This window comes from Podarcis raffonei, chromosome 5 (assembly GCF_027172205.1).
Source record: "Podarcis raffonei isolate rPodRaf1 chromosome 5, rPodRaf1.pri, whole genome shotgun sequence".
NCBI classification, from domain to species: Eukaryota; Metazoa; Chordata; class Lepidosauria; order Squamata; family Lacertidae; genus Podarcis; species Podarcis raffonei.
Window position 1 is genome coordinate 33,713,732 of NC_070606.1, and position 21,528 is coordinate 33,735,259.

Genomic DNA, 21,528 nt, shown 5'->3' on the forward strand with positions numbered 1-21,528 from the left:
TCCAGGACAAAGTGCCACCTTTTGGAAATTTCCCCCAGATGTCAATTCCGCCTTTGAAATCCTAGTAATCTCTGGATGAATGGCAGCCCTTGGAAACCGCCAGAAGGCCTTCGGAGTTGGATTTCAGTGTCCAGGCTGAAAAATGGGGGTGGAAATGTTCACTCAAGTAGACTTGTATTATCCAAAGGCTTAGGGCACAAAGCAATATTTCCAGGTGTCATTTTTTTAAATTTTATATAATATTTCCTCCATTTTACCTTCACAACCACCCTGTGAGGTAGGTTAGGCTGAAAGATTACCCAGTGAACTTAACACAGCTGAGCAGGGATTTGTACTCTGGTACTCCTAGGCCCTAGTCTGACCTTCTCACCATTACACCGCATTGGTTCTCAGCATCATGAACAGTGTTTTGAGTAGGGATAGTCTGCATGATGCCTGAGTCCTTTCTACTTTCTGGGGTCCTGGATCCAGCTAGGGTTAAAATCTAATGTGGGATTCCATTGTTGTACTGGTCAGGCAAGTTTATTTGTGAAATGTTGGCCATAGTTACTTCCATCAGTATAACAAAAGTAGTGCTCTGGGTGAGAGCTGAGCCAAAGGCAGGCAGCAACTAGAAAGACACAATCATGCTTGATTCCAAGACTGTGACTCTGGGGGAAGCAAGTGCTAATGCTAAGAGCCTCTCAATTTTAGGTTTGGGTTGCATATATGTGTAATGTGTGTGTGTGTGTGTGTGTGTGTGTGTGCATGTGTGTGTGTGTGTAAGTACACAAACAAACCATATGTCATAATGACACCACAGTCTCTGCCGTCCCTCATTCCAAGGAAACCAGACCCTGGGCACATGCCTGGAATCCCTCACCTCTCAGAGTTTGGAATAATATTTACATTTACGATTCTGGCCAAGTCAGTGGTGGCTAAGTCAATTGCCCTATGGCTGACTCAATAAACAGTGACTTGCGCAGGCCTGTTCTGTGAACCGACAAACGGACCAATGTTCTTATTCATCACACTTCTTGTCTACGTCTTCTAGATGCCAAATTCCACAATGGCAGCCGCAAGTTCTATTGCCACGAGGGGGTCAGTCCCATTGAACTCAATGGCCGGCAGTAAAATTGCACACTTTGATTGGAACCCATCTCTTAATCTGAAATTGAACAGGCATCACCCCAGCTCCTCCTTGCCAGATTCTAGATATTCTTAAGAGCTGCACTGTTAGGCTTCCCTTTTCTGGATTCTGCAGCTCGTATGCAGAGTTCTGGGAGACTCCTTTATATCTCTCACGATAGGAGGTCCCCTCGGGGCAGAGCAACGCCTTTCCATTCTGCCGCCTGCCAACAAGCCTTCCTGCCTCCACAACCTCGCGGGATGGACGTGGCTCCCCTGCTCCTCCCGCCCTTGGCTGCTCTGAACTCTTCCGAGGAGAAAAGCGTGGGCGACACCTTCGAGGGAGCCAGGGAGCGGATCCAGCAAAACGAGGCATCTCGCGCATTCTGCACCAAAAGGGCGAGACCGAAATGCCTTCATAAGCAACCTGACGGCGTTTGGGACAAAGTACAATCTAAGACGGCAGGCAAAAGAAGAGCCGCTTGGCTTCTTTCTGACTGCATTTACGCATTTGATCTTCGCGTTTGCCGAGCGCTTTGCCCAATAGCCAGGCATCGAACAGCAGCCAAGGGTGAGATTTCCCCCCGGCGCAACCTTCACCACGTCTACTCAGAAGTAATTCCTGCTGAATTCAATGGGGCTGAGGTCAGGACTGCAGCTTTGAGGACTCGATCGCTGTCCCAAGGCTGCGATCGCAGCACCCACTTTTTACGCGTCTCCACAGGGCACCCCTCAGCCTCTACCTGAGCTCGGCGCGCCTCTTAATAAGCCGCTCGGTTATTCCCTCCCTGTTTCTCCCGCCCCTCCACCTTCCCCGTTGACGGACAGCTCCCGAGGCGCCTTGTCCCGCCCTCCCCTCCCAGCTCCTCGGCGGCGATTGGCGGCGGGCTTGGCCGGGGATTGACACGCCGTGCCCGCGCCCTCCAGCGAGGGCGGAGCCGCGCGATTGGCTGGTTCCGTGTGTGTGTGTGTGTGTGCGCGCGCGCGCGCGGGGAGTGGCGGCGGCGGCGGCGGCGGGGACTCTTCCCCGCCCCCTTCCAGCAACCCCGCAGCGCTGCCTGCCGGAGAGCGGGGCGGCTTCCAGTTGAGAGATGGCGGCCACCGCGGGCAGATCGCTGCTGCTCCTCCTCCTCTCGAGGACCCCCGGCGGAGGAGGAGCGGCGCTGACAGCCGCCGGCTGCTTCCCGGGGCTGGGGAGGCACCGTCAGCAGCAACAGCAGCAGCGGCACCGGACGGTGAGTGTCCCCCTCCGGGCGGAGGCCGGGGACCAGACGGGAGCGGGGCGGCAGGACAGGTATTGCCAGGGCTAGCCAGGAGAAGCGGGAGGAAGGGACTCGGCCGCCCGTCCGCTGCCCTTCCTGCGAGGCGCTTGGGGGATTGGGGGACGCGGGACGTGCCCGGTGCCGCCCGTCGGAGCCTCCTGGCTCTCCCCTCCTCCCGGGCAGCCCAGCCCTTTCCAGGGTCCGCCCCGCCAGCGGAGGGACCGCCCGCCCGGGAGCAAGGGCGACCCCTTCCTCCCTCCTCCCCGTTGGGTTTCCCTGGGAGCTTTCGTGCCTCTGCTCCTCCTCAGCAGCGGCGCCTCGGACAGATCAATGCACCTCGCGCGGCTGGCTGGCTGGCTGGCAAGGGAGAGCGAGAAGGCGCTGCAGGCTGCGGCGTGCAGGGGCAAAGAGGCGGAGGAGGGAGACGCCGGCGCTGCTGCTACTGCTGCAGCAGTGACTTGGAGGAGTCTTTGCTTGCTCCCCCCCTCTCCCCCCCATCTCTATCCACCCCGGTGCTGCATCCCCTTTTTATCTTAGCACACCAGCCGTGCCCCTCCTTACGTGGGCCCGTCTTAACTTGATGACAGGCTGAAAAAGAGGGGGGGGGCTCACAAGTTGCTGGCGAAGGAGCGTTTTTGGATTGGGGGGGGGAAAACATTGGCTTGGTTCCAATTTTTCATTCCAAAGGGACAGGGTCAGGAAGCCTGCTGGGCGATTTCCTTCTTAATTCACCCCTTCGTTCCAGGAAGGGAAAGTCAGTGGGGAAATGGCACAGGGGTCTTTCCGCCTCCCTCCCTCTTCAGGCTTCTTAGAGCGACAGTATGTCGTGGCTGCATTCCAACCAGTGATTCCTCCCAGTTGTAGGAAGTCTTCTGTCTCCCTGCCCTTTCTCCTGAGAAAGTTATCTGTTAAGCTGAATCAATGCAGAACCAGGCTGAGCTGAATGCAAATCGCTGTGCAGCAGCGCTCCGTTGTCTGAGGCTTTTTGCCTGTAATGTTCCAGTTGTCGAATGACTGAAGTGCACTGGTCTGTCAGGATGGGTGAACTCAGGACTGGGATGGAATCCAGCTGATCTGAAAGTTCAGTTACCTCTGGCAGCAGGGAATCTGCACATGGCAGCCAAAAGTTCACAAGCGAAACTGTAAAGATGATACAAAGGTTGTATATTTGTGTGTTGGCCTGTTGCTGAACTTTTGTGGAGTACTTCCTTCCCCATGGCTACTATAGAAGCTTTGGCGTCTTCCTAGTTAAGCCCCACTTCCTGGTCTTATGGTTGCATTCAATTAAACTATGTAGTGTGGATCGTATTTCAGCGTGTCTAGGGAAATTCAGTCAATGTAGACTTTTATGTAATGATAAATGTCAGAGCTGCTATGTTGCTCCCTCCACCCAAAGCTCTTTAAAGGATTCTCTGCAGCAGCCTGTTAGGAAGTCCTTGCTCTCCTGTGATCTAAAAGGCCAGCCAGCGTTTTAATTAAGTTGCTCAAATAAAGCTGATGAAACGTACACTAGAGAAGCAATTTTGATGGAAGTACAGAAGAGCACAAGGCCCCATGTATGCGGTTCATCCAGATTTACTACGCTATATTATTTTGTTCTGTCAGGTTTATAAGCACTTTGTGTTGGTTTAACACTGAGTACAGGGAAATGACTTTCAACCACATATGCAGAATAAGTTTGATATAGCCTACCATAATCGCTTTTTGTTTTGCAACGGTGAAACAGGTCAAAGCCGCTATGCAGAAATGAAATTTTCAACAAGATAGTAAATGGTAAAGTGGCTCGTAATGAAAACTTACTCACATCGAGTGATCTTAGTAATTTTCCTCCTTTGAAAGTTGTAGAAGTTTGCAAATCTGGTATACCAAGATCTCAAGTAAATAGGTTCCTTGTTCTGCTTGACATTTAATGCTTTTATATCTCATAACTTTTACTTTTTGCGACCTGCGGTTATGGCATGTTAGGCCAGATGCAGAAGAATAAGTCATTCTAATGAAACAGGTGTCTGACAGTATCATCTTATTCAGGATCTGCTAGACTTCATTACTTTAGCTAAATGTTGATAACAGAATCTAACAGAAAAATAGCATTAGGCTTAAGTATAAGAAAAGCTTTGAAAAGTAAACTATTGTGTTGTCCCCCACCCCAATCTTAATGATATTGAAGGGCGAGATTTATTGATGTATTAATAGGTCACTGATCATAGGCAACCAATGGATCATCTTTGTTACTGGACTGTGTTGCTGGGGAATCAAATTGTTTTTGATGAACATGGCTGCTGGTGTAACAATAAAATCAGGAATGCATTTGAAACACAAAACAGCTTATTCCAATGCTCTTCTTGTCAGATTATTTTGTTTCATTTTCTCCATGTCACAATCAATCATGCTCAAGCCATAAAGTCTACATGATGTTTGAGAAAAACAGGCCAGTTGTGTTGTGTGTTCACTTTGTTTCAAGGTTATATTCATTTTTTCCCCATTGAGCAATCATCCTATGTATGCAGTAGATGGCACTCTGCATTGTGCTGGTGGTTTGTATGAGACCAGGATAGTCTCTGACGACTTGGCTATTCTAGTATGCGATGGGAAGGAATGCTGAAGTTGATTGACCTGTATCTGGCAGACAGCTCATGGATCTCTATGGCCTCTGTCAGGTGGAAGAGCCTCCTCTAGTTGACCTGGCAGAGTACAGATTTTTAATCAGGTTGGGAAAGCCAGAGATAGGCAGCTGTGTCCTGTTTGTACTATTGATGACAGAAACCAGTATACTCTCAAAAGCATTTGGTTATATGGGTTTGACCCTGCAGGCATCTCCTACGCATGCCTGCTTGTTCTTGAGATCCTGCCCATCTTCTGCATGCTGGTTTTTGCACTGCGTAAGGTATCCTTTTTTTTATCCATATGGTTAAGGAATGTGGTTTCTGTAATGAATGATAAACAAATTGAGGGAACACCATGTGACTTCTTGGGAACTGGAAGAATTCCTTCAATGCCTCTGCTTTCTGCAAACCATACAAAACTAGTGCATCTGTTGTCAGCCTAGGAGTATAGAACTCCAACATGCTGCCTGTGTATGTAAGGGGTGGACTTTCTCCTTGCCCTGGCTTAGCACAACATTGAGGCTATGGTGTAGCTGCCCTGTAAACCTCAACTTGGTTAGCAGATGCATACCAGGATTTGCAGTTCACCAGAGAAATATCACCTCCTGGTGGATGGATTAAAGAGTACATAGTGATAACATTTGTCACAGTAGAGTGACAACTGTTACAACTGACCAAAATGTCACAAAACAGCCAGCAAGTCCAAAGGAAGGCGTTACACAATTGCAGTGGTTCTCAAACTCCTCCCACCTTGGGGCCACACTTTCAGAATAAAAAACAACAAAAACACACCAAGGTTTTTGGTGATAACAATGGAAAACAAAACAAAAAGCAACTCCTAGCAGGGATTGATCTATAACATAGAACACAGCTATTTTATAATAAAACAATGCAGCTACATAAGAACAGGAATCATTCATCACAATATAATTATAAACAAGCCTCTTACATATGAACCTTAAGTATGTATACAAACTCAATGAGAGGTATAAGCTTTAAGTATCACTTGTCGCTCTAGCTCTGATTTTGCAAATAGAAAAATGTTTTTGATGAGCATGGTGTATTATACTATACTATACTAAAATGTTTCTTTTGATTGTCCTGGAATCTTCCTGCCGCACTTACCATCCTTTCCTGCCGCACCCTTTGAAAAACCACTGCAAAATTGTGACTGTTTGATTGAATCCATTTTTGCTCCTGGTATTTGTGTTGGAATAGATTCTGCATCTATAGTTATAACTAAAGAAGCATATTCTCTGACAGTCCCCTGATTAGATCCATAGCTCCTTAGCTTCATTCAGAAACTCTGCTGCATCATGTATCTTCAGATCATGCCTGTGGGACATATTCAAAGTAAATCTTTGAAAACAGTACTTAACAAGGCCTAGTTAAAGAGCAGATTAAAAAAAAAGCAAAAAACCAGACAGGCATATAGCAGAGTATTCTTTTCCACACACAAAAAGAGAAGACTTTTTATTTGAGAAGCACAGTCAAGGCTATGAAAAATGGGGGAAGGGTACATTCTGGGACAAGCTCTGCTATGTCCCCAGGTGAATTTTTGAATCTGCTCTAGGGTTAGTGATTTCACTCAAACTGAGCTGTAATTCCTAGTTTTCAAGTAAACTTGTGGAGATTTTCCAGTGTGGTGTAGTGGTTAAGAGCGGTGGACTCGTAATCTGATGAACCGGGTTCGCTTCCCCGCTCCTCCACATGCAGCTGCTGGGTGACCTTGGGCTAGTCACACTTCTCTGAAGTCTCTCAGCCCCACTCACCTCACAGAGTGTTTGTTGTGGGGGAGGAAGGGAAAGGAGAATGTGAGCCGCTTTGAGACTCCTTCGGGTAGTGATAAAGCGGGATATCAAATCCAAACTCTTCTTCTTCTACGCAAATAAGGGGATTGTGTGTGTGGTTTTGGGGGGAGCATTTTGCTATGGCGAATGATAAATGCGTTCCTGTCTGTTTTGCTGCATGCTGACCCAGCCCTTGCCAACCTGGTGCCCTCCAGATGCTGTTGGACTAAAACTCCCATCAACCAGTGTTAGAAACTCAAATATATAAGCCTGGTGCCAAATGGCTCCTTAAAACAAGGTCACAGTTTCCAGAGCGGAATGACTTGTTGCCATTTTGGGACAAGACTGCTCTAAAGTCTTTATTTTTTCAAATGATGGGACTGACTGTGATTGATTATCAGCTAAACATCTGGCTAGTTCAGATTACACCCTTGAGCTAGGTTAAGAACCTTGAGAACTTAAAGAAGAAAAGTCACTTGATCCAGGGACAGTCCACATATATCTTGGCCTGTTGCTACAGGATGTGGTGTTTAGTGTGTGAAAACAGTCAAGATCCAGTGATCCCCAGGTATGCACCTCCAGATGGTGGAGATGTCAGGCATTCTGGCATCTGGTTGACAGCCAGGTGCAAAAGGCACCTGGCTAGTTTTGAACGCTGCCCATCATCGCCAGCAAGCACAGCAAGCTGCTGTTGATTGGGGTTGATAGTAGTGATAATACAACTGGAGGGTTCTAGGTTGCTGAACACTGGACTAATGGACAAGAACTCATCTGCTAATGCAAGTAAACCAAAGAGAATGATTATGTCAACCCATATTTCTTCCATGGACACAAATTCAATAAGAGCAGAATGGGGGCTGTCAAAACTACACATAAGCAAGATCCATACATTTGTAGTCAACTGTGTGGCTTGAAGATTTGTGACTGTGCATATTCAGCTGCTATTTGTTATTCTCTGTTCGTATAACATATACACTTTTTACATTGGCTTTACCTGACTGACTGGTGAAGCTTTTCTAGATTTTCATTGAGTTCACCCCACCCCCATTTATAATTAAGGATTGTTTTCCTGCACGTGCATATTGATGGTGAGCTGGGATACAGGGAAGGAACAGCTGGCTGCTTTTTTGTGGAAAACTCAAAAAACGGAACCTGTAAATGAGATGCTTTGATTGGCTGAAAGCAGTGGGCACTGTAAAAAGTTATAATGGAACAACTTGGTGTACTTAAAGGAGGGGGACATGAGAAACATAGATCTAAACAGAGGCTTGCAGCACCTTTAAGGCATATCTTTCAGCGGACTGCAGTCAAGTTCTTCAGATGTTTGAAGTATTATCCCCCATTGGCAGGTGTAGAGATATAGAGGAAAAATTGTAAACAGTGAGGTGAAAGGGAGATGACATGCCCCCCAAAAAAGCAGATGGACAATTATGTTAAAGTCTAAATGTACATAAAATGTATCAGCCAAATCTCACCTGTGATGAGGCTCTGTTACTTCTGTCCTATGCTACAAATTTATATGTTTGCCAGCCATTCGCCTGACCGTTCATCTGCCTTGACAGCTTTAACTCATTTTGGTTTCTTTCTTACTCAGTTAAACATGCCTTACTTAATAACATCTTGAACTTGGCTTCCTCACTTAACTTGTTCCACCCTTCATGTCCCTCCACCCATGGCAACAACCATCTGCTTGTGGTAGAGTGTGCTCAGAGCTTTGTGCACACAGCCTGCTGTTGCATTTGACATTTTGCAGAATGAGGCAAGAGGATATTAAACAACTCTTTGTTTGGTGGGGATCCTTCCTTTTCCTTTCACCCCCCACCCCCACCTGCTTCAGAGGTGAATCTGACAGAAATTAGCAATTACATCTGGAAAGTGGTTAGCGTTCTCAAGGATCTGGTGGGTCAGAGGACCACAAGTCTCATTACACATGCAAGAGAGATGCCTGGGTGAGAGGCAGTAGGTTCGCTCCAGTTTCTCTGGTGCTGCATCACAGGTTTTTTTGAGGCTCCACATGGCACTTCCTGACTCACTTCCACTTTCTTATTCCTGCCCTGTTTGTTGGAAATGTGTGTGTGTGGTTTGTGGGAATAATGTCTGCTTCAGAAATAGCTACGAGTGAGAGAAGCCAAGCCAAGGCTACTTCAAATGTATGTTTCCCCACATGAGTGCCGCTTAAAAAATGTTACTGCTCCAAGGAGCAGAGTGCTACATTCCTTAATAATCAGTACGATTTGAGGGCATAGAGTAGTAGTAGTAGTAGTAGTAGTAGTAGTAGTAGTAGTAACACTTAGGTGATATTTGGAAATGAATGAAGAGTGTGGGCAGGGAAACTATTTTAAATGCTTTCAAGTAACAGCCACTGCTCTTTTTAACAAAATGAACATTTCAAAGTTGAGGTCACCTGGGTAAACCAAGTGCCTAGGATTTTTCCTGTCCTTGTCTAGATGATATTGATGAAACACAGTCACAACAAAACACAAGCATCTTCTAGTTATGCTGCCACATATCTGAAATAATGCATATTGTTTAAAATACAAAAATCACACAACTGGATGCCTCACTCACTGCTAGTAAATATTAGCACCAACACTTTGTTACTTATCGGGATTTTGTAGCCCATGTGGTCATTCTCCTTGTGCACTCCCCCTCCTTTGCATCCCCTCTCACATTCAAAACCTGTTCCAGAGGTGGGAAATCCCTGGATTTAATTTTGGGGGCGCACAGGGAGAAGAGAGGAAGAAGAAGCATGAGTGGAACACTCTCTCTGTGTCTGGTGTTGGATACAACCTTGAATCAAACCAATTAATTAAAAAAAGATAAAGAACCCTAAATACTGAATTACTTATTTATTCTTAGGATGTCTAAAAACTGAATCTCTTCCCAAGCTATTTTGGATCCATTTTTCTTTTTGTTTTGCCCTGGCATGACTAAGGATTAGGCAAACATATTGCAAATGGAAACTTAAGCATCCCTGACCATCCATAATGGCAGCATTCAACACACAAACAAGTTAAAAGCAATCCCTCTGGAAAGTCTCTGTGGGCCTCATAAGCTCAGCTGTAATGCCCTATAATGGATCACCGTGAACTTGCTGTTGTCGAAATACTAAGGTGGAACTGTTGAGTAGGTTCACAGATAATAAACACAAAATCATAGAATTGTAAAGAAGCATTGAGACTTATTCTGGATGGCTCATTGCTTTAACGTAAGTTCCCAAGGCATCTCATTTGGCAAATATGCTGGTCCCTGGTGTCATGGAACTTCAAGGCAAGGCTTTGTTAAGGCTGTTTGGATGGCTGTTCATGCTGCCATGTGGTTGCAATTGCTCTGCAGCAGAAGGTAACTGTTCAATGAGGAATTAAAGGGTTCTGGACAACATAGTCTAACAGCATTTTGGTCACATTGCAGATGCTAATGTTGTAATTTCACCAGCAATGGTACCTATGCAAAACTGATTTCTTGAGAGGCGTGGTATTGCTGATATGCAACTGGTAATCGGAATAACACAATTATTTTAGTGTTGATTTACTTTACAACCCACCTGTAGGAAAAGAAATACCTTTATACCTATTGAGCTCAAGGCTTTTGGTTATTAAAATAGCAGAGAACTCAATGGTGTTGATAGAATAAACTTTGTGGCAGTTCCTGGACAACAGACTTCCTAATGGGTTAATATACGGCATACTGGAATTAAAAGGTGCAGTATCAAGAAAGCTTGAATCTTGAAGAACACTTTACAAAATGAAACAGAAGTATTCAGCTAGTTAGCAATTATGGCAAAGCCAAATTGTCCCTATCCTTCAATAGTATGATTTATCCAAAGAGGTTATGTGTCAATTCCAAGTCCAGCTTCTGTTCCTGAAGTATGTTTTCAGCTTAATAGCAATAATACATTACTTCTATTTAATAAAGTATTGGACTGTGAACTTGCCAACTGATCCTTTTATAATTCTTGGCAGGAAAAGACAGAATGCTCCTATCAGACTGCTCTTGGAGTTGAAGTCCAAGAACTTATTCCATGCTCTAGCATTCTTAATGTCCATCTTGATCCTTGATATATGACCCTTGTTATGCATTCTGATTTTAAGGTGGAGCTGTTTTCATAGTACATGTAAAAATGTCATGTACTACCTGCTGCTCTTGTAAACTTCTTTTGAAACATGTTCGTTGACTGCCAGATGTGGTGTAGTGGTTAAGAGCGGTAGTCTTGTAATCTGGTGAACCGGGTTCGCATCTCCGCTCTTCCACATGCAGCTGCTGGGTGACCTTTTTTGAAGTCTCTCAGCCCCACTCACCTCACAGAGTGTTTGTTGTGTTGGAGGAAGGGAAAGGAGATTGTTAATCGCTTTGAGACTCCTTCGGGTAGTGATAAAGTGGGATATCAAATCCAAACTCTTCTTCTTCTTCAGATTATTTTTTATGTCTTTTAAAAGCCATAAATGGTTTTGAGTAACCCGGGAAGCATCTTATTGAAGCTTGAGGGCTCTGAACTTTTCTTCTTTTTTATTGTGACTTCAGCTGTTAAATTAAGCAGACTGTTTGCTTGTCTTCTTCAGTTGATTCTTCTTTCTAGCTGATTTACCACCTCAAAACCATGCCAAGAATCAGAATTGTTTCAAATTAGGTAGCCTAATTGAGATTATTTTTGTTGTATGAACAGTATTGTTAATAGCTTTTGCAACTCACTTAGAGTTCTTCTGCATGAGTGTTAAGAGCAAATAATTGTCTGTTGTGGAGCTAATATTTAAAGAAAAAATGGTATTCTGTTTTTAAGAGACTTCTAGGACAGGGGTTCCCAAAGTTGAGTCTCCAGCTGTTTTGGGGCTACAACTCCCATCATCGCTATCTTGCAGGACCAGTGGTCAGGGATGATGGGAATTGTAATCCAAGAACAGCTGGACACCCACGTTTGGGAAACCCTGTTCTAGGATCTAAGACAGGACAGTCTACATTTCTCCTCTTGTCCTTGAGCCAGTTTTCACACAGTTCTGATTGGCCACCTGATAGAGAAAATAAAAATGACTGTATTGAGGAACTAGAACTTTTGGCTTTCTTACCAGAAAATTTGCATATGAAAATACAGTGGTGCCTCGCAAGACGAAATTAATTCGTTCTGTGAGTTTTTTCATCTAGCGAATTTTTCGTCTTGTGAAGCACGAAATCCCATAGGAATGCATTGAAAATCAATTAATGCGTTCCTATGGTCAAAAAAAGTCCAAACAAAGCCAAATTTGGTACAACAAGAGTTTATTAACTGCTCTTTAAAGTCACACGTACTGTAAAGAGCAGTTCAAAAATTGAAGGGAAAATAAATTAAGTTTATAAACATGACAGAAAAACATTTAAAAATCAATAAAGTGTACAGTACATTTTCTAAGACTCTGGGGGACCACTCGAAGAAGGTTCCTCTTCCACTCTTTGCTTCTTGCTCAAGAACCTGTCCATAGTCTGCTGCTTCATCCGCCTTTTCAGCACCTCCCTGAAAGACGACATGACCGTCGTATCATAAGTGTTCCCAAGGTCATGTGCCTTGTGCTTGTCAGGGTGGTGCTGGTCTGCAAAAGTCTGCACCTCCTTCCACTTCTGGCAAATGTCCCTCAGTTTTTCGGAGGACAGCTGTTCCTCAGTTGCTTCCTCCTCTTCCAGCGAGGCCCGCTCCTGCGCAGCCTCTGCCTGCAGTTTGACCAGCTCCTGGGTGGTCAGCTCGTGGTCGTGCTCCTCCACCAGCTCGCTGACGTCCTCCTCTGTGACCTCCAGGCCCATGGTCCTCCCCAAGGCAACAATGTCCTGCACCACTGTTGACTCTGGTGCATCAGAGTCACTTGGTGCCACACAGTCTGGCCACAGGCTACGCCAAGTGCAATTCAAATTTCTCTGGCTGATCCCGTTCCAGGCTGTGGTGATCATCTTCAAGCAGGTGACGATGTCGAAGTGGTCCTTCCAGAATTCCCGCAGGGTGATGGTGGTGCAGTCAGTCACCTCGAAGCATCGCCTGAAAAGCTCCTTGGTGTAGAGTTTTTTGAAATTGGCGATGACCTGCTGATCCATCGGCTGGAGCAGTGGCGTGGTGTTAGGCGGCAGGAACATGATTCTGATGAAGCTGAACTCCTCCAACAAGTCCACCTCAAGGCCTTTAGGATGAGCAGGAGCATTGTCCATCAGAAGCAAAGCCTTCAGCCGCAGGTCGTTGTCCAGCAGGTACTGTTTGACAGCAGGGCCAAAAGCAAGATTGACCCAGTCCACAAACAGCACACGTGTGACCCAAGCCTTGCTGTTGGATCGCCACATGACACTCAGCTGCTCCTTGTCGATCTTGTGTCTCTTGAAGGCCCGTGGGTTCTCCGAGTGGTACACCAGTAGGGGCTTGATCTTCAGGTCGCCGCTTGCGTTGGCACAGAAGAGCAGGGTCAGACGGTCCTTCATGGGCTTGTGGCCAGGCAACTTGGCCTCCTCCTGTGTGATGAAAGTCCTTTTGGGCATCCTCTTCCAAAACAGCCCAGTCTCGTCGCAGTTGAAGACCTGCTGTGGAACGTAGCCCTCCGTCTTCACAACCTCCAGAAACTCCGCTGCAAAGTCTTCAGCCGCAGGAACATCAGAACTGGCAGCCTCTCCATGCCTGACCACGCTGTGGATTCCAGATCTTGTCTTGAACCGGTCAAACCAACCTCTGCTTGCCTTGAAGACTTCTGGCTCGCCTGAGGTTCCTGGCTGTTCCCGGACGAGGTCTGCGTGCAAGGCCTTGGCCTTCTCGCAAATGACGGCCTCAGTCACTGTGTCCCCTGCACGCTGCTTCTCTTCTAACCAGATGAGCAGCAACTTCTCAACCTCCTCCAGAACAGCTGGGCGGTTCTTCATGATCCTGGTGACTCCCTTGGCTGCATCAGTCGCCATGATCTTCTCCCTCATCTTCAGGATGGTCCCGATGGTTGATGGATTCCTGCCGTACTCCCTGGCGAGGTCCGTCACACGCATTCCGCCGTCGTGCTTCCGGATGATCTCCTTCTTCATTTCCAGCGTCACCTTCTCCTTCTTCCTCTCGCCGGCCTCTGCAGCAGCAGTCTTCTTGGGTCCCATGGCAGCACAGCTCCTTCGTAAACTCAGAAAAAGAAAAAAAAATCAGTGATGTGCTTCAAATCCAAAAAATTCAAAAGCACCCAGCCACACACCACACAGAAATTAAAACCCAGAACCAAGTCCTTGAATCCCAAACACCCCAACCCAAAATCCAAAAACCCCCCAAAAAGTTTTAAAAGTTTAACTTACCAAATGGATGCAAAAGCAGTTCTGGAAAAGCTTCAACAATCAATCACCGAAGTCTTCAGAAACCTCAAATGGCTGCAAAAGAAGTTTTGGAAAAGCTTCAAAAATCACCAAAATCTTCAAAAACCTCAACTGTTCCCCCAGCCAGCCACCCACCCACCACGCAGAAATTGCAAACCCCTCCCCAACTGTTCCCCCAGCCAACCAGCACACAGAAATTCAAACCCAGAAATTTTTTTCAAAAAAAAACCACATGGCCCAATGGTCACAAAAAATTTATAAAAATTCAAAAAAAACCCCCACAAGCTCCCAGATTCCTGCAGAAACCTCCCCAACTGTTCCCCCAGCCACCCAGCACACAGAAATTCAAACTCAGAAATTTTTTTTAAAAAAACCACATGGCCCAATGGTCACAAAAAAATCATAAAAATTAAAAAAAAACCCCACAAGCTCCCAGATTCCTGCAGAAACCTCCCCAACACCAAGTCCTTGAATCCCAAACACCCCAACCCAAAATCCAACCCCCCCAAAAAAGTTTTAAAAGTTTAACTTACCAAATGGATGCAAAAGAAGTTCTGGAAAAGTTTTGGAAAAGCTTCAAAAATGAGCAAAGTCTGAGAAAAGGCTACCAAACCGCGTGCTAACAGTTGCTCCTCGAAGTCAAGTCGCAATTGCAGCTGTTCAAGCAAAGCACCCTTGGTTTTAACGGTTTTAAGACAAAGGAAACAAAGTCGCAAGACGTTTTCGTCTTGCGAAGCACGCCCATAGGGAAATTAGTCTTGCGAAGCAACTCGAAAACGGAAAACTCTTTCGTCTAGCGAGTTTTCCGTCTTGCGAGGCGTTCGTCTTGCGGGGCACCACTGTAGAAGTTTTGGAAATGGTGATATGCTGGGTTGAGTATCAAGCATCTTGATCAGCAACCTCACATAATAGATCTGTTGCTGGACTTTAGAAGTTAATGTGAGAGTGGGTAAAAATGGAAAAGAGCCCCCCCTCCCCGGAATATTTCAGATCAACAGCTTTCCCTTTTCTAATTTCTGAATATTTTGGAACAGTTAGTTTCATGATCTTAACGATGTCCAATAAATTCACTTTCTGATTACAAGAATGACATTCCTCATATCTGTTTTTGGCCCCCCCTTTTCTTTCATTCCTTAGTATTTCATTAAGTGGACAGTTGAAGCTGGTCTATTCTTCTTATTCTTCAATCTCATTTCTTGCTTGCTGATAGCTTTGGCCCCCACCCAGGCAAAATGCCTCCGCAGATGAGAGTTTTAAATTGATAATGAGTTGACTTCCCTTAATGACAAGACAAGCTTTTAAGAAACAATGACTGCAGAGGTATAGCAGGCTTTGTTTCTTGAGATTTACCTCTCAGTTAGTGTTGGAGAGCCAGCCAAAAGTTATGTAGTTATAAATCAAACCACAGGAGTTGAAGAATTGTTGGCTGTCAATAACAGAGAATGGATCCATAAAACACTACCCAAAATGATGGATCATTATAACATTTTAAAGGTAATTTCCACAAAAACTTATTTCTAGGCATTTGGCAGAACTGAATTGCTTATGTAAAGCAAGTTATATAAATGTAATATAAATTAGCATCATGCAAATAATATAAATTAATCTAATTTAGCTGGCTGCATGCTGCTTACTTGAACAGACTCTGCTTTCAGAGAATATGCAAAATTCTGTGCAGAAGAAAGGTTTTGAGAGAGAGCATATTTCAACTCCTGATTATACGTTTCCAGGAAGACAAAACTGGAGTCTCATGTATTTATGGGAACCTGAGACCAGGAGAAGCTGGTCCTTTAGTGGAGACAGATAGTTGTTTGGAATGATGTTGGTAGTCTCTGGACAGTCAGAAGCTTGTATTGTATCTTAGTCCCAGCTTCATAACTTCTCTGCACTTACAGGGCAAAAGAGCTAATCAGTTCTGGTCAGGTAGTCTGTGTGGAAAAAAGACTTAACTTGAGGATGAATATTCAGGAACAACACAGTAGACTGCTGTCCATTCAGCGTTCAATCACTCAGGGTTCAGACACTCTAAAACAGATTGTAGAGGTTGTGCAACCAGAACCACATCTCGGCTTCTTATTCTGGTTTTGAAACTGACATTAGCCCATGTTTCCCTGGTTCAGATGTTATGGGGAACTCTGCCCCACTGAAAATCAGGGACTTGGCACCAAAGCTAAGCACATGGCAAGATGGGTCCACTCATCCACAGCTTCATAAACTATGAGTGGTTTCCATGCTAAGTCAATAAAGTGCAGGCCCCATGGATTTAAATGGGATCTTAAGTTTAACTAACTTAATTTGGAGCCAGCACAATATTAGAACCCAAATCTTAAAACTTCAAGCTGATTTCTTCCAGCCAGAATCTTTTTGTGAATGCATCAAAATGTGTGTGTGTTTTTTAGCAAGTTAAAAGGTATAGAATTCTCCCTGCAAAAAGTCTGCCATTAGTTTGTTGCTGGGCTACAACTCCCATAATGCCCAACCATTTTAGTAAATGGTCAGGGATGATGGAAGTTGTAGTAGTTCAACATCTGGGAACCCAAGGTTGAAGAATGCTGACTAATACATTCCAATTTTGTAATATCACCTACAATGCACAGTTACTTCTGAAGAAAGCAGCTCTCCCATTAAAAGTTAACCAGTAGCTTCATAATACAAATCACAATGGGTAGAGCTTTGTTGATTTAATTGTGTAAATAACCTTTATCTTTTTATGCACAATGATCCTCTTGGATTTGGGTGCTGCAAAGGCAAACATTCAACTGTTTCAAAGCAATTCATATCTGTGTAAAGATTTATACGTTGCCAAAATTAGCACAAATGGGAAAATAGGAGTGTTAGAAATACCGTATTTTTTGCCCTATAGGACGTACCTTTCCCCCTCCAAAAATGAAGGGGAAATGTGTGTGCGTCCTATGGGGCGAATGCAGGCTTTCGCTGAAGCCTGGAGAGGAGAGGCGTCTGTGCGCCGACATCTCTCGCTCTCCAGGCTCCAGGAAGCTAGCCGCAAGCCTTGCATGCCCGGGGGGAGTTCCCCCGGGCGCGCAAGGCTTGCAGGCGGCAGCCTGAGGCGCGGAGCACGGGGCGCCCTTCGGAGGACGCCCCGTGCTTCGCGCATGTGTCGGCAAGCCTTGCGCACCGGGGGGAACTTCCCCCGGCGCGCAAGGCTTGCGGGCGGCAGCCTGCAGCGCGGAGCATGGGGCACTCTTCAGAGGACGCCCCGTGCTTCGCGCAGGTTTCTGCAAGCCTTGCGCGCCCGGGGGGAGATCACCCCAGGCGCGCAGGGCTTGCGGGCGGCAGCCTGCAGCGCGGAGCACGGGGCGTCCTTTGGAGGACTCCCCGTGCTTCGCGTAGGTTTCCGCAAGCCTTGCGCGCCCGGGGGGAGATTCCCCGGCGCGCACGGCTTGCGAGCGGCAGCCTGCAGCGTGGAGCACGGGGCGCCCTTCGGAGGACGCCCCGTGCTTTGCGCAGGTGTCCGCAGCCTGCCCCCCCGGCGTGTGGGGCGCCCTGAAGCAGAGCGCCCCTCGCGCCGGGCAGACATCGGCCAGCCCCACAAGCTCGGGGGACAGCCGGGAGGCGCAGCGCCGCCATCCCACTGTTCCCCGACCTGGTTTTGGGGGGGAAATAAAGGAAAAAATTTTTCCTTTATTTCCCCCCCCAAAAAAGTAGGTGCGTCCTATGGGACAGAGCGTCCTATGGGACGAAAAATGTGGTACATCTCTGAATTAAAACATTAGTATGGATTAGCATTGCTTTGTACTGAAAAGTCGTCATTGCTTTGAATGACTAGCTTGCCAGGGGAAAGACTGCTGCACTGATAGGCAGTCCTTGAGCTACTGTTATACATCTTCTAAAAATGCCGAAGCTGCAAAAGGAATGGTGTTTAGGAAGCTCTTCAGGGTTTTGAGCTGAAAAAAGGGTGAAATAAAAGCTAGGCTATACGGTAATGTTTGGACATCCTCAGTGCTTTCTTGCTTTGGAGTGAATGTTGCCATTTCAGGTTGGGGTTACAAATGTAATTAACTTAATTGGATGTTGGATTAGATTGATCTAAGACGAAGCTGGCTCAGCAGTAGTTTGACTTACTTGGCAAGTTGTAGCCAAAAAGCATTTCTTCATCCTTATGTTAGGAAGCTTGGAGCAGCAGTATCCAGAACCAGTCGGCAAAGACCAGTGTCAGGAAAAAGAAAAAGAAAAACATAGATAATGGAGCTGAAAGAGAACGAGAATCAAAACTTATTTGGATTAATTCCTTTTAAATTACAAATAGAACGTATTTCTGTTAAGTTTGGTCTATACAGTGTATTTTAGGATTACTCTGTCATGAAGAACATGTTTTGCTTAAGATCCCTACATTAATCTATGGCCTCTTAATTTCAATGATTTTGGGTAGTGGGGCTGTGCAAATCTGCACCTGGTTGCTGAGAGAGTTGTGGCTAGTTGGAGCAAACAGTAACTGATCAATCTGACTCTGTATAAGCTAGTTAATACATTTAAGTATAAAAGGAACAAAAGCTTCATTGGGTAACAATCAGTCTTCTACAAACCTAGACAGTTTTTGAAGAAAGTTACTCAGATTCCCTGAGGGATGCGGGTGGTGCTGTGTGTTAAACCACAGAGCCTAGGACTTGCTGATCAGAAGGTCGGCGGTTTGAATCCCCGCGACGGGGTGAGCTCCCATTGCTCAGTCCCTGCTCCTGCCAACCTAGCAGTTCGAAAGCATGAAGTGCAAGTAGATAAATAGGTACCGCTCCAGCGGGAAGGTAAACAGCGTTTCTGTGTGCTGCTCTGGTTCGCCACAAGCGGCTTAGTCATGCTGGCCACATGACCTGGAAGCTATATGCCGGCTCCCTCGGCCAATAAAGCGAGATGAGCGTCGGTCACGACTGGACCTAATGGTCAGGGGTCCCTTTACCTTTACCTTACTCAAATTCCCAAGTTTCAGCTAGTAATGATCTCATTGTTGAACAACGCATGCACTGGAAACTACTTTCTTTAAGAAGATTCCTGTAGATTCTGCTCCTTAAGGAAAGCTGTACAGTATTCTATCCTTTCACAGATAACCTCGGTCCAATCACCATCTCTCTATCTCAAACAACTGTGAGGAGAAAAACAGGAGGGTGGGAAGAATGTGCAATGTTTTAAGCTTCTTGCAGGAAAGGTGGGATATAATCTCATAAATAAAAATAATTGTTCCTGACCATCGTACAAAACTGGGGCCTATCCCTTTTCTAGCTCCAGGGCTGAAGCTGCAAAGTGAGGGTAGAAGGTTGCCCCCATGATTTTGCTGGTCTTTATCCTCACATCTCTCCTCCCTGACATGAGAAGGGGAGCTGAGGGTTGTGTTCTAGCACTGGGCTGTTAGAAGGAAATGTTGATGCTTGGTTTTCATGCTGGGTTGTACAGTGTTTGGAAGTTCCTCTGCAGTCCCCAGCCGGGGCCATAGCCTTTCCAAAGAGATTCCCTATAGTGCACTTTGTTTCCAAGCACAGTTCAACTGTGGGATGATCCCCAGACACACACCCCAGCTCCAAGCTGCAGTGAAAGACTGGGGATCCTCTCACCATGCTTGTCAGAAGGGGGAAGGAAGACTTGAGTGGAATAATGGACTCCTGGTGAAAGCTGTCCTGGCTCCCACCCAACACATGACGGCACTGGCAGAGACTCTTGCTTGGAACGAAGGATTGCTTTATTGAAACAAAGCAACAGCACAGACTCAGTAGCAGGTAGAGAGCTATTGCAGCCTCAAAACTCTTACCAGGCAAAGGGGCGGCAGGACACAATGGGCTAGGAGTAGGAGCCAGAGTTCGTGAGTTCAAGACCAGGGCAAGAAATTCAAGACCACACAGGAGCTATTAATTTCTTCTGAAGTTGTAGTGTACTCACTCACAGGATTTCTGTGCCTTGCAGGAATGTGGAGCTTGTTCACTATGTCTAGGTAGGTAGGTGGGTCTGTCCCTTCTTCAGAGGCACCTCCTTGTCCGGGGAGTCAAGGCTGAGCTTGCCTCCCCTTCTGATTCCTGTTCATCCACCCCATGCCGTAGGTTGGCACCCTCCCCAGACTCCCAAGATGCGCTCCCCCAGGAGGAGAATGGAAAGTCAGAGCTTCCAAGCTGGAGCCTGATGGCATCTTGAGGCTCACAATAAAAGCAGCCTTTGCTAGCAATATCACATGAAACATTTTGTAAGGGTTTTGCTTCCCTGGTAAGTCTTGTAAAGCTCACATTCATTTCATTGGGGTTTGCACAACTTAACTTGCTGGTGGACAGTATCCTATATTTACTGTTTGTGATAAATTTTCAGATACTCAATTCCCTGTTGAATGAGATAAAAAATTGGATTTATCCATTCATTGTATAAAATGGTTGAAAAATAATAAAGGAAAATAAAGGTTTGGTGTATCACAATCCTCCTATACTGGGGTTTTTCTTTATGAAATTTAACTCTTGCAAAGATAGCCTTCAGCTTTAGCTACATCTTGTTGCATGCAAGCACAACAGTATAGAACTCAATTCTTCTTGACACTTAATGTTCTGAATTCCTTGGGATCAGGAATGCAAACATACTCCAGAGCATCTTGAAAACTGGATTTTTCAGTTTAAGCATTATGACTGTCGTGAAGCAAAAACATAGGTTACAGACAATTTACACACACACACACACACACACACACACACACACATTTGGCAAGCATGCACCCATGTTTAAAACTTCTAACAGCTTTTCTGTAAAAGGGGCAAAGCTAAAAAACCTTATTGTGCATAGGTTCATTTGAATTGCAGCAGACAACAGTTATTCCAGACTGACTAAAATACTTAATGTACTGCTCAAAATGTTAAGGGTGATGAAGCATATTGTCTCCAAGGAATCAAAGAACTAACGATTTGTTAAGACTGTTCCTCTTCCATAACTGATGTGAATAATTCAAAATATTATTATTTTAACTACTTGATAGAAGTTGGCTTTCTTAGCAAATTTGTTTCTGTTAAAATCCAATAGCAGTTAGTGTTTCATGCTGTCAATGCGTCGCAGATTGTATTACAAGTATTATGGCTTTGGCATTGGTTAGTAAATTTCTGATACTCGCAGCAATTGTGGTATCACCTAGCCTTCTGGGTAGCCACATCATTTTACTATGGGATGGTCACACTGTTGCCTGGAGATAGCAGGTCAGATGATATGATGTCAGTTCTGTGCCATCTTTACTAGTAACCAAGTTATTTCTTGCTCAGTTCAGGATGCTTGGTTTGACCTTGCAAGTTCTCAACTAGGGATGCCAACTCCCTTAGGTAGCACAGCCAGTGGTCAGGGCTGATGACCACTGTAGCCCAACACCACACGTCCTTCATTCCAGCCCTAAACTGTCTGAAAATAGGATATATGGAGAATCCCTTTCTTCCATACAAACCCATCCAGGAACTCTGCTTAGCTTCTGAAATTTTTCTTCTTCTCACCATCCAAATATCTGCCAGTGGAATAACTCTA

At 45.5% G+C, this 21,528-nt stretch overlaps 2 protein-coding genes across 3 annotated transcripts in view; one reads left to right on the forward strand and one right to left on the reverse strand.

Annotated features, from left to right (window-relative positions):
• Positions 1–2,076: 2,076 nt before the first annotated feature.
• The window catches only part of MCU (mitochondrial calcium uniporter), a 90,351-nt gene continuing 70,899 nt past the window's right edge, over positions 2,077–21,528 (forward strand). The window contains exon 1 of one of the 2 annotated variants that reach the window (XM_053388575.1): positions 2,077–2,342. In XM_053388575.1, the coding sequence (XP_053244550.1) occupies positions 2,199–2,342 (144 nt within the window). In that variant the 5' untranslated portion in view covers positions 2,077–2,198. The remainder of the gene's footprint in view (positions 2,343–21,528) is intronic. The other variant, XM_053388576.1, reaches the window with a different exon arrangement.
• LOC128413983 (tigger transposable element-derived protein 1-like) lies at positions 11,996–14,855 on the reverse strand. Its single transcript, XM_053388586.1, has 3 exons — positions 14,580–14,855; positions 13,315–14,100; positions 11,996–12,381 (listed from the first exon to the last, which is right to left on the reverse strand). The coding sequence occupies exons 2-3, from the start codon at positions 13,837–13,839 to the stop codon at positions 12,139–12,141; spliced, it is 768 nt and encodes a 255-aa protein (XP_053244561.1). The 5' UTR covers positions 13,840–14,100; positions 14,580–14,855; the 3' UTR covers positions 11,996–12,138.